Source organism: Dipodomys spectabilis, unplaced genomic scaffold (genome assembly GCF_019054845.1).
Source record: "Dipodomys spectabilis isolate Male_0828 unplaced genomic scaffold, ASM1905484v1 ptg000145l, whole genome shotgun sequence".
In the NCBI taxonomy this organism is placed as follows: domain Eukaryota; kingdom Metazoa; phylum Chordata; class Mammalia; order Rodentia; family Heteromyidae; genus Dipodomys; species Dipodomys spectabilis.
The window spans coordinates 25,511,144-25,524,890 of NW_024870822.1; the positions used below are offsets into that span (position 1 = coordinate 25,511,144).

Consider the following 13,747-nt stretch of genomic DNA (forward strand, 5'->3'; position numbering starts at 1 on the left):
TGTGCTGGTAGCTTTAGTGTGGCTTGGTTTGTGGTCAAATGGATAAATGCCCAGGAACAGAATTGCTGAACCATAAGGGAGGTCCTTGTTTAGTCTTTTGAGGAACCTCCATAATGCTTTCAAGTGTGGTTCAAACCAGTTTACATTCCACCAACAGTGTAGTAACATTTCCTTTTGGCCACTTCCTGCCAGCATCTGTAATTATTAGTTTTTGGTGATGGACATTCTAACTGGGGCAAGAAGGAATCTCAATGTTATTTTGCTTAGCATTTCTTTTATGGCCAGAGATGTTAAACATCTTTTCATGTGTCTATTGGCTATTCTTACTTTTTCAGAGAAGTCTCTGTTAGGTCTTTAGCCCATTTATTAATTCGGTTGTTGTTTGCTTGAGGGTATGCTTTTGGGGAGTTTAATTTTTGGAATTCTAAGTATATTTTAGATATGAGGCCCTTGTCTGATGCACAGCTAGTAAAACTCTCCCATTCTGTGAGGTTTCCATTTAGCTTGCCATAACTTTGTCATGCAGAAACTTCAGTTTGATACAATCCCATTTATCCCGTCTTTCTTTGATTTGTTGTGATTTTTGAAGTTTACTTAGGAAGTCTTGACCCATGCCTAGTAGTTCTAGGGTTTCCCTTACCCCATCCTGCAATATTTTAATGATATTTGCCCTACATTGAAGTTTTTGATCCACTTGGAATTGATTCTGGTGCAAGGGTATATATAAGGATCTAGCGCCGCTTTTCTGCCAACACCATCTGTTGAAGAGGTTTTCTTTCATCCTGTGCTTTTGGCTCCCTTATCAAATATTAGGTGGCTATAGGTCTCTGGGTTCATTTCTGGTTCTTCTATCCTATGGCATAGGTCTTGAGTTCTAGTCTTGTGCCAGTGCTGATTTGTTTTTATGACTGTGTCTTTGTAATAGAGTTTGAAATTTGGTATTGAACTTCATCCAATACTGTTCTTCCTGCTAAGAATTGTTCTTGCTATTTGGTGTCTTTTATTATTTCATATGATTTTTTGTGCTTTCTCTATGCCAGTGAAAAATGTTGTTTGGATTTTGATGGATATTATATTGAATTTGTAGATAGCTTTAAGGAATATTGCCATTTTTACCATGTTCATCCTTCTAATCCAGGAGAATGGAAGCTTCTCCCATTTGCTCAAGATTAATTATATACATAAACTACATTGCTAAATGACATCAAAATTCAATACATAATCTTAAATGTAAGAAAAGTGAGGGAAGGTGTGGTTGTGATACCTGGATGAGAATGTTAAAAGAAGTGACAGTCATGCAGATGCATTATATTAATAAATCCTTTGTACAACTACTTAAAGATAATAAAAATATTCAAAAATCAGGAAGGAGGATGAGCAGAAACTTCTGATCTTTACATGTGAAGGCACTGGAGAGAAGGGACAGTCATTTCCCCAGTGTCTGCTTCTGACCCTAGCCATACATGTTCATGGGAAGGAGGATAGATGAGGGTCACTGTTTAGTCTACTCCAGTAAGACCTTGGGAAGAAAGTGTACTATTTTTCCATTAGTGCTTATCTGAAATAGGGCTCAAGGATGCTCTCTGTTGTGAAGATAAACGTTATTCCACTTTGCTGTGTGAAGATTGTTACAAAGTGATCATAGGCCATGGATGCCAGATACTCAACTTCATCTGTAGGGATGAAATTGCACTAATCTTAGTTCTTGCACTAATCTTAGTTCTTAGTATTGCCAACATTTTGATTGTCTGATCTCCTTCATCATTTTCACAGAGAATATATACCCAATCATAACTACTGGTATCATATGTATTTCAGGAGAATCTGTTGTTGAAAAAAGTATAGGAAGTGGCGCTGTAGCTCAAGTGGTAGAGTGCTCGCCTTGAGCTGAAGAGCTGAGGGACAGCGCCCAGGCCCAGAGTTCAAGCCCTACGACCGACAAAAAAAAAAAAAGTATAGATAGATAGATAGATTGCTAGTCTTGGGCCTTGAACTCAGAGCATGGGTGTTTTCCCTGAGCCTCTCTGTGCTCCAAGCTAATGCTCTACCACTTCACTCACAACACTACTTCTGAGATTTCTATTTTTAATATCTCAATTTCTTGCAACTACCACATCACAAATATTTTATGATACACTGCATGGGAGGGGACTAGATTAGATGGAAAGCAGTCGTAGATGTCAACTTTGACCAGTGACTGGGCATGATAGCAGGTACTGGTCATCTCAGTGACATGGGGAAGTAAAAAAAACAAAAACAAAAAATTGTAGTCCATGTTGCCCCAAGCATGATGGGTCACCCTATCTCAAAGTAACTAAGCAAAGAAGTACAGGCTTACTGATTCAAGTAATATATACCTATCCTCAAACATGAGCTGAAACCATGAGTTTAGTACTCTGTGTGTAATATACTATATATAGCTGAAAATGATTTTCAGTATATTATTTTTACAACAAGTGTGTTAACCTTAACTATAATTACATTCATCTATCTGCTCTCCTTATGAAGCTATAATTTCTTTCTTGCTATATGAAAAGTCACCCTCTGACTTAATAAAACCTCAACCCTGGCTCACTATTTATCAGTAGATACCTTTCGACCACAGACAGTGTGACAGAGTGTTTCCTTTTATTATTATAGTTTTAGAATATTAGTACTAAAGGAATTCCAAGAAAATACAGATGTCACTAAGAAAATATTCCTCTACCAACCTGTCTCTTCAAAGTCTCCTTAATAACTTTGTTCCTTACACTGTAGAAACAGAGGTTCAAAATATACACATATCTATCTATGGAGCAAGTGGAAAAGAGAGAGACACAAATTTTAATGATGTGATTTATTCAACACCTCTTACATGTCCTGTATGAATATTTTGGTTGAATGTAGTAGGTTGCAGATGGCAACAAAGGGATCTTATGCTGTGGAAGTAAGATAACTGAACCCAAGCTGTTGTTTCCAGACCAGCAGATAAACTTAACACACAAAATCATGTAAATAATTTTGTCATTTTGTCATTGACTAACAATGCACAGCCAATCATAAAGAGAATTATCACTCATTTCTCAGAATGATGTACTGTTGAAAAAGCACACATTCTTAAAGATTTATGTCTTCAGCGACATTACTTTATAGTACAAAGTACTTCAATGTGTTGTTCTTAATTATAAATTAAATTTGATAAAGGTAAATCATTATTAGCCTGTGATACACTAGTTAATTTCTGAAATTTTACCCTACACATTTACTAAAATGGTCTACACCAGAATTTAGTTTTTAAACACTGGAAACAGAGAATTACCTTTTACTATCATTTGAATAAAATGTTTTCACAATATGAAATATGATGAACTAACAAAACTAAGAAAATATTTTTCTGCCCACCTGTTTTTTCAGGGCCTCCTTAATATCCTTGTTCCTGAGAGTGTAGATGAGTGGGTTCAACATGGGGATCACAACCACGTAGAACACAGATATCACCTTGTTCTGGTCAGTGGAGTACATGGACTTTGGCATCACATAAATGAATGTAGTGGTCCCATAGTACAGAGTGACTGCACTGAGGTGGGAGCTGCAGGTGGAGAAGGCCTTGTGGCGGCCCTCAGTGGAGCGCATCTTCAGGATGGTGATGACGATGTACACGTATGAAAAGACTACGACCAACCCTGTGAACAGAATCAAGGAGCCAACAATACTTGAGGCAACAACTGTAATGACACTGACATCAGAACAGGACAGTTCAACTAAAGGAGCAAAGTCACAGAAGAAATGATTGACTCTATTGGGTCCACAGAGAGGTAAAACATAGACATCAAGATAGAGAGTGCATCCATTGATTAAACCACCTACATAAGTCACCATGATTAACTGGACACAGACTCGGGTGGACATTTTGGTTGAATACAACAGTGGGTTACAGATGGCCATGAAGCGATCATAAGCCATTGCAGCCAGAAGGAAATACTCAGCTGTCCCAAAGAGAGCAGAAAAACCAAGCTGGAAGGCACATCCATGGTAAGAGATGGTATTTTTGTCCACTAGGAAAGTAACCAGCATGTTGGGTGTTATAGAAGATGACAAGATTATGTCAACAAAGGCTAAATGGCTGAGAAAAAAGTACATGGGATGATGGACCAGAGAAGAAAGTCTGATAAGGAGAATTGTGCAGAGATTGCCAGATACAGTCACCAGGTAGATGCACAGGATGATGATGAAGAGGATGACTCGAAGGACTGGATCTTGTGTTAAGCCCAGTAGAATGAACTCTGTCACTGCAGTGTGGTTCCCATCCACCAGGGAATCCATCAGACTGAGGAGCTGCTGCCAGACACAGCTGTGATGAAAAGCTGATATGAATGTGCCATAAATATGCAGCTACATTTTGATTAGCACAAGCAAATATAATAGTTACACTTTTAACCTGGAGTTTCAGCCTATGCTTTCATACCTAATGAGTCTATTTTTAAAATATTTTAAAAGTAGAAATATTAAAATTAGCTTCAAATAGCATCTCTTTAGCCCTCTATATGTGCTACGATGCATATACAGAGCTTTAATCATAAGATTTAAAAATAAGAGAATTATTTAAATGACAAAAAGTTTTATTATACTTAACAGAATAGATTTAAAGGTGTTAATAAAAAATTTGTAGTAATGACTGGATCATTTACTAAGTTAACACCAGAGGATTTAAAATGTTGGCTATAGTTCTTTTTATTTTTCATGAAAGTGTTTCTTAAGTATTTTTAGATTTCCATTTTATAATTGAACAAATGTTAAGCAGCTTCTCTAAGGTTTCATAGAAAGTACTAGAAGCAGCATATGAAACTCAGGCAGGTTGCACTCAGCCTGTTACTTCAGTAACCATAATGTAATTGAAATACTAGTTGCAAGGACATAAATAAGCATTATAATGAAAGTGAACACATATGTAAACCAAGGATATGGGGTTTGTTTTTCAACTGTCTTTTCATTTATAAAAGAAGTGCTTCCTTAGCTACATAGTTTACAAGTCTATCAGTAACAATAGGTCTTGTTTGAAGACCATTTTTTAAAATTATAAAGATGTAGAGAGCCGGGTACTGGTGGCTCATGCCTGCAATCCTAGCTACTTAGGAGGCTGAGATCTGAGGACTGTTTTTCAAAGCCAGCCCAGGCAGCAAAGTCCTTGAGACTCTTATCTCCAACAAATGACTCAGAACACCAGAAGTGGCACCGTGGCTCAAGTGGTAGAACACTAGCTTTGAGCTGAAGAGTTGAGGGACAACACCCAGGCCTAGAGTTCAAATCCCATAACTGATAAAAAAAAAAGTGATGTACAGAGGAGTTACAGTAACATAAGAAAGTCAATTAGTACATTTCTTCTCAAACAGTGTTACCCTCTCCTTCATTTTCTTCTTGTTTCCCTTCGGGAGAACCATTGCAACAGTGATACTCACAAGACTCTATGTTGAAAAACACCAATTATTAAAATAAGAAATATATTCTCTTAATAGGAATGGAAGAAATAGAAAGGAATTCATATTAAAGTTATACATGAAGTTACTAATTGTAAATTTATGAGGTATTTTTAATATTTCATTTGCTTTCTCATATCATCTGAAATGCCAACCTAATTATTCTGCAAAATATTATGTGAGTGATATTTAGAACTTGAATGTTAAGGTTCATTTTCTCTAACAAGATCTATTTTCTAAATGCAAAAATACTTTCTAATGGAGTAGCGTAGCATTGACTGTGAAAACCATTTCTGTAGTAGGAGAGAATTCAACCAATAGACATAGTAAGTTTACAGAGTTTAACCACTAAATGCCTTTGAAAACTTGTGAATGTATTAGCATGAGGCTGAAGGGTAAATTTAGGTATATTAAATACTATCTGAGATTCTGGTCAAACAAGTGGATGCATAAGGATTAGTGGAAAACTGAATTATGCGTATTTGTTTCCATGAATTTTCCTATAAAATTTAAGTTATTTCAGCTAAAGTGTTGTTGGTTTTTTTGGTAGTAGATAGATTGATTTGACCAGTTAGGGCGCATATATTAGATAAATTTTCATATTGTTATTTTTTCCCTCTGGTACAAGAGGAAACTGAAAAGACAGCTATACTCACAGAAAGCAACCGTACCTCTTGAAATAAGAATTCACTCATCTTACAGTAGAAAAACACAGAGGTATTTTGACTATATAATAGCTCCTCTGCCTTTTATTATTTGACTGAAGTGATAAGCATCAGAAGACTAAAGATTCACATGAGCATTCAAATATACCAGTGATTGTTATATTCTCTAGTGGATAATGAGCTGTTGATTTCATATAAACAAAAGTAATTTTCAAGGACTTTGCCAATCCTCAAGTGTAATTTCTTTCTTCTTCATGTATTAATCACTTTCCTTTCATAATGATTTGGAGTACAATAATACAATATTAATCACTTTCCTTTCATAATGATTTGGAGTACAATATTACAATTTTCTCATAGCTAAATACATGACCTTACTTAACTTAGGTATATCAGTGTAAAGAATACTAAGTTGAAATACAACACATCTTCTCAACATCTGTTTGTGATATTGGTACTTTACAGTAATAGCTGTAAGACAACTCCACTAGCTACGTTGAGAATGTAGGAGAGCTAATATGTAAACTTGAATTTTAGATAATTATTTATAACATATATGTGATTTTTATAACCAAAGATATAAAATGTAAGTTTGGAAATTGTATCGAGTATTGTGAGTAAAAAGTGTATTGGATGACTTCTATATGAGACTTATTATTATGGTAGCCACTGGTTTGCATCTTGTATGATTTAATGGAATATGAATGCATGATGATTTCCTATAACCTGAAGAGTCACTCTAACTCATTTTCAAGCTGTAATTTTAGAAACTTTTACTTCATGGTCTTATGTTCCCATGATACATGTGGTAGATCAGGGATAGAACTAACCAACTTTCATTAATAGCTTAATCTGCCAAGCACTGTGTTTCCCTTTCACATGCTTTATCATCTTCAATCTTTCCAATGATTTCCTAGCTAACTATGTCCAATGTCCCATTTAAAAGGAATAGAAAGATGAAACTGTGATGATTTGAAGGGTCAGAGGACAGTTCTTGGGAAGAGATGACCAACTGAAATTTTGGTGGTACTTAAATGCAAAGGAATTTCAGGGGAGATGAAACCCAAGTGGGAAAAGAGGCAAGACAAAACAAAAATCAAAAATCAAATGTTTAAATGGTAGCTGAGTGAAAAGTTGTGATTATATTGAGTTCTTGTAAGAGGGACTTTTAAGAATATCAGCTAGAATTTGAAAGACTTGAATATTAAAACAGATATATACAGACAAATACACACAGAGAGATACACACAAAAACTCACATACATTACTTAGCATTCAACCTGTTAAAAGGAAGAAATTCTGTTATTTCTAGCAACACAGATGAAGTTAGGGGACATTATGTTAACTGAAATAAATTGGTTAGAAGTAAAACGTTAAATATTCTCCCCACTAAGTTTAAGAAAAGCAAGGCCTAGTCTCATTCATTTCTAGCAGTCAGTGTTTTCCTGGAGTTGCCAGGCAGAAAATAAGGCAAGCAGAAGCCATCAAATGAAGACAAAGACAAGCAACAAATAAAACCCTTGAATTTACACACAATATACAGGTGAACATATTCAATGATGGACAATGCGATTACTGGAGCAAGTGATTGGAAACAAAAGGAAAATGGTCACAATCAATTAGAAGAAAAGACCTATTTAAGGACACCAAATATTGGCTTCACATGTATAGAATCGTTAGAGAAGTTGAGAACCTCATAAGTATGATTTGAATCATGTGCCAAGGCAAAAAGTTTGCCTATTCTCAAAAAAATATTCTCTATTTCTATCTCAAGAAATTTTTATCATTTGACTTTAATTCTTTGCTACAGCTTGAATTGTCTTATGAGTTGTGACAAGAAAGAGAGCTATGTTGGGATCCAGACAATCCCAGCTCAAGCAGGTATGGAGTCAACTCTGAATAGCTCCAGTAAGCAAGATTTACAGTCTACTTTCCTTCACCCAGTGGAATGGTGGTCCAGAATAAAGGTTGAGAGGCACAAGAAAATGTTTGTATGTGTTTTTGTTTTTCACAAAGGAGAATTATTTGTAGTATGTCAGTAAGTGAATTGTAGAAAATCTAAAAATCTGATTCCACTTTAAGGTGAGAAAGCAGAACAATACCTGAATGATAACAAGGATAAATTATAGCACATGAGTGATTAAATAATGTTTTAGAGACACAATTCTTCTTTGAATATCTCTTATTTTAATGTTATGTATTAAAAAAGGAAACATCAAAACTAAAATTAAAAAATCATATTAGAAAAGACATGCCACATACTTGTACTCAAAACCACATAGCATTCCTAACAGTCTGAGCATAGATATCTGAGCTTTAACCTTTGTGTCCTGAATGTAGGGCACACTTGTTATAAATGAAGAGCAGAGCTATGGTCACACAGAAAATCGGAGACCTTGGAAAGCCCTCCTCCAACACTTAAGATTCTTTTACCTTAAAAAATGAATCTAAGAGAAACTTCTGCAGTGCACTTGGGAGCAGTTCAATGTAAGGGTTTACTGAGCATTTATTTAGTGTCACTCTAGTACTCCTACAATAACCAGTGTTTTATGGTTAAGCATATATTACATGGTACAAAAACTGCATGTACTTCTGTAGAAGTGATGCATTTGTGCCAGCCATAAGTAAAATGAGGATCAGAAAGCACAAAGGAAAAGCCCCATAGTTTAGCCATTATTGTATAACGACACTGTGTAGAGGAACAAGTGTTAACAGAGGCTGTCAAATAAAAATACTGTAGACAAACTGTAAGTCCCACTGGGATGTACTTTATCCAGAAAAACATGTGAAAGATTTCATGAAATGAAGAAAACCAGATGTACTGGAATCCTTAACAAGGTAAGCGTAACTTTATGGGTACCTGTGTAGGAAACAACACAAATATAGAAGAGAGGAAGAGTATTTGAGTCACTTTTAGTAAAGCAAAAGTTTGTTTTAAAAAATTATAATGAGGGGCTGGGAAGGTGGCTCAGTGGTAGAGCGCTTGCCTTGCATGCCTGAGGCCCTGGGTTCGATTCCTCAGCACCACATAAGCAAAAAGAAAAAAGCCAGAAATGGCGCTGTGGCTCAAGTGGTAGAGTAGAGCGCTAGCCTTGAGCTGAAGAGCTGATGGACAGCGCCCAGGACCAGAGTTCAGGCCCCACGACCGGACCCAAAAAAATTATTAAAAAATTATAATGAGAAATGAGGAGAAACTACCGATGGTTGGATGAGGAGTGACTGGAGAGAAGGAACAGTCAATTCCCAGTGTCTGCTTCTGACCCTAGCAAAACAGGTGCATGGGAGGAGGATGGATGAGGATCACTCTTAGTCTGCTCCAGTGAGACCTTTTGAAGGGAAGTGTACTATTTAGTGCTTGTCTGAAATGTGGTCAAGATCACCTTTTCCCCCCAGTTTTCTGCAGTGAGTTTGTGTGAAGATTGCTACAAAGTGATCATAGGCCATGGAAGCCAAATACCCAACGTAATCTGCTAGGGTGCACATAGATAATCTCACTGCAAGAAAAACATTGCTAACATTTTTGTTGTCTGACCTACTTTATTATCTTCAATGAGAATATGGACCCAGTCATAAGTGTTGATATCATACACACACGCACACACACACACACATATATTTCAGGAGAAAATCTAAACTAAAAAGTAAAAAGAAAATTCCAACTTAAAATTTAAGAGAAGTGAGGGAAGGTATGGGTTGTGAGGCCTGAGTGAGAATGTTGAAAGGAGCCACAGCCATAAAGATGTGTTGTATACATAATATCCTCCTTTGAACAACCACTTAAAGATAATAAAAATATTCAAGAAAACTTAGGATGGAGAATGAGCAGAAACTGCTGACTTTTGGATGAGGACAGATGGAGAGAAGAGGCAGTGATTTCCCAGTGTATGCTTCGGACACTAGCCATTCATGTGCTTGGGAACAAGGATGGATGGAAGTCACTCTCTCATTGTCCAGGACTTTGGGCCTTGGAGCATTACAGGTTGTCTGAAAAGTGGCTGTAGGATTTTCTGTTTTGTGAAGGCCACCCTTTTCCAGTTTTCTTGTAGCAGGCATTGGATTTTTTAAATATCTTTTTATTATCACTGAGTATTTGTACAAAGGAGTTTTAATTCAACATGTCAGTTTATGAGTACAATGCATCTTGATCAATTTCATGTCTTCTACCATCCTTCTTCATCTCCTCTAACCCCAACCCTCTCCTAAATATACCTGGTTCCTCATGTATATATGTTCATTTAATAATCAAAGTAGAAAAATGTAAATTATACAGACATTTATGTAAAGAAAATTAGCTTCAGAAGCATTACTATGTTTATGCCATTTTATAAAGTATATTTCAGAGCCTACACCTTATGATAAAAATATCATGTAATGATAAAAGACTCACTTCATCAAATAGGCACACCAATAATAAATGTTTTATACATATATTTGTGTAGTATGTTATATAAGTATGATATTTGTTGTGTATTTATATCCATATATACTTGTATACATGTTTCCTAGCTACGATGATCCAATTTTTATAAAAAAAACAAAAGCTACTGTAATTTAGACAATAAGAAATATGTTATTTAAAAGTTGTCTCTTACATATATGAATTTATAATAAAATTACCAAGAAAGGTGCCTAAATGGTTTCACTAGATTATTTTATTAAAAGTTTAAAGAGGCAGTAACATCAGTTCTTCATAATCTCTTAGAAGAACTGGAGGAGGAAATACTTCAAAGTTGATTATGTGAAGTAATAGAATAAAATAAAAACCTGATGGAGGGTATTAAAGGAAAAATACATTTCATCTGTACACAGACACACAAATTCTTAGCAAAAAATAGAAAATTCCTTTCCTGGGCATTTATCTAATAGACCAGAAACAAAGCCATGCTAACACTATCAGCACAACCATGTTCATTGCAGCATAGTTTACTATAACCAAGGTAGGTAATCAACCCAGATGCCCTCAGTGGATGAGTGATCAATAAAATGTGCTATATATACACAATGGAATTCTATGCTTCCATCAGAAAAATTATATTTTTCCATCCATAAGTAATTATAAAGATTTGGAAAAATTCTATTAAGTAATGTAAGGCAAACCCAAATTAACATTGTTTGCATGGTTCCTTTCATTTGTGATGGCTAGAATGTTTCTATAAATCTACAAGTTAACAATATGGATGGTAAAAAAGATACTGGGAAATAATAAATTATTCTCTAGGCACTCACACACAATGAGACCAAAGGAGGATATTTTCAAAAGAAAAAAAATACGAAGGTGCAATGCCTATGTGCATCTGATCATATAAAATAATATTAATCAAAATAAACTCCAGGAAATGGAAGCAAGAGTTTTCTTTTTTGCTGTTTTTGTTTTCTTTTCCTTTGTCTTGTTTGTTTATCTGTTTGGGGAGGGTAAATGGAGAAAACCGAAATGGAGACAAAGGGTGAATAAATACAGCAGTGGTACTCACTTGACACTGTGTTGAAAATGAACTATACAACTTGTGGGTGGGGATGGGAGGGAAAACTGGGACAGAGCAAGTGAAATGGTAATATTTTAAAGAAGGAAATGTACTCTTTGTCTGACTTATATAACAGTAAAGTCTGTATATCACATTTGCAATAAGAATAAACATGCATTAAAAAAGTCTTTAAAATGTTATGCTAAATAAAAGGAAATAAATGCAAAAGGTAATGCTTTATTCACACAAATTATCCAGAGTAGGCAAAGCCAAGAACACAGAACTGTGATTAGTGTTTCCAGAAGCCAAGGGGGGGGATGGAAGTGGTGGGTATGGAGTTTCTTGTATGAGTTTTTAAAATGTTCTTCCAATTCTTTCCATTTCCTAACAAATGGGGCGGTGTCATTTTTTCTGATGGAAGCATAGAATTCCACTATATATATATATATATATATATATATATATATATATATATATCACATTTTCTTCATTCACTCATCTACTGAGGGGCATCTGGATTGGTTCCATATCTTAGATATGGTGAATAACGCTGCAATAAACATAGTTTGTGCTGGTAGCTTTAGTGTGGCCTTGTTTGTAATCATTTGGGTAAATGCCCAGAAGTGGGATTGCTGGGTCATAGAGGAGCTCTATGTGTAGTCTTTTAAAAAATACATTTTATATTGTAAAAATACTGTACAGAGGTGTTACAGTTACATGAGTAAGGTAATGAGTACACTTCCTATGAAGCATTGTTACCTCCTTCTTTGTTTTACCCCTACCATCACTTCCCTCCCACCTCCACAACTACACTCTGCCCTTCCCCCCTCCTCCCCTCCCCACCTAAATTGTAAAGGTCATTTTTCAATGTAGTGTCTTGTACACTACATTGTGAACCTGTATCCCTGTTTAAGCATTTTGTTTCATCCCTTTACTTCTCCAAGCTAGAGAAGTGTATATACAAGATGCAGGGCACTGACATCAAATACAGTGAAAACAGGGGTTATACTGTGGGGAGGAACATACAAAGAAACAAAAAAAAAATCACATGGTACTTTATAAATACATTAGGAACAATAGCAAGAAAGAAAAAAACCACTTGTGTCCCTATTTTGCAGTTCATTTCGCTTAACATCATTTTATCTGGTCATATGTACATTGCTTTTGAACTTTTTCTGCTTGTCCCAGACATATACTAGTTATAGCAAATAAGGGAAACCATAGGATGTCTGTTTCTTTGGGCCTGGCTTACTTCACTTAATATAATTTTTTCCAAGTCTTTCCATTAGGAAATGGAAATGGGCCGATGTCATTCTTTCTGATATAGGCATTGTGTGTGTGTGTGTGTGTGTGTGTGTGTGTGTGTGTGTGTGTGTGTGTGTGTGTGTCACATTTTCTTGATCCATTAATCTACTGAGGGACATCTGGGTTGATTCCATATCTTAGCTATGGTAAATAATGCTGCAATAAGCATAGTTGTGCTGGTAGCTTTAGTATGGTCTTGTTTGTGATCATTTGGGTAAAGCCCAAAAGGGGACTGCTGGGCTATAAGGGAGCTCTATGTGGAATCTTTTGAAGAACCACCATACTGATTTCAAGAGTGGTTGAACAAGTTTACACTCCCACCAACAATGCAGTAAGGTTCCCTTTGGGCCACATCTTCTCCAGCATCTGTCATTATTAGTTTTTTTATTATAGCCATTCTACTTGGTGAGAGGTAGAAGTAAACCAGTCCCAAAGAAATTTAGGGCCCATGGTTTCCCTTATTTGCAATAATTAGTATACATATAGTATAATCTTATCAGAGGAGCTGAAAAATTCAAAATCCATGTACAAATGACCATACAAGATGATACTAAGTGAAATGAACCCCAAGATATGGACACAAGAGGTCTGTCTTTATTGTTACTGTTTTAAATGTACCATGTGATTTTTTATTGTTGTTGTTGTTTCCTTTGTGTGTTCTTTCCCTTATGGCATATCCCCTCTTGTCACTGTACTTGATTTTGATACCCTGCAACTTGTGTATGCATATGTCTAATCTGGGAGGGGAAGGGGAAATAACCAAATGCTGAAACAAGGACACAGGATGACCAATTGCAACAAGGATACCCACAGGACTGTATATTGGAAACGAACTTTACAACATGGTGGGGGGAGATGGGGG

At 35.8% G+C, this 13,747-nt stretch overlaps 1 protein-coding gene across 1 annotated transcript; it reads right to left on the bottom strand.

Annotated features, from left to right (window-relative positions):
• Positions 1-3,357: 3,357 nt before the first annotated feature.
• On the bottom strand, positions 3,358-4,302 carry LOC122117748 (olfactory receptor 478-like). The gene has a single exon (XM_042691550.1). It carries the CDS (start codon positions 4,300-4,302, stop codon positions 3,358-3,360), a length of 945 nt encoding a protein of 314 aa, XP_042547484.1.
• Between the last annotated feature and the right edge of the window lie 9,445 nt (positions 4,303-13,747).

Bases quoted from the DNA above. Each gene is read 5' to 3' on its own strand.
- LOC122117748 (XM_042691550.1), bottom strand. From the start codon at position 4,302: ATGGATTCCCTGGTGGATGGGAACCACACTGCAGTGACAGAGTTCATT.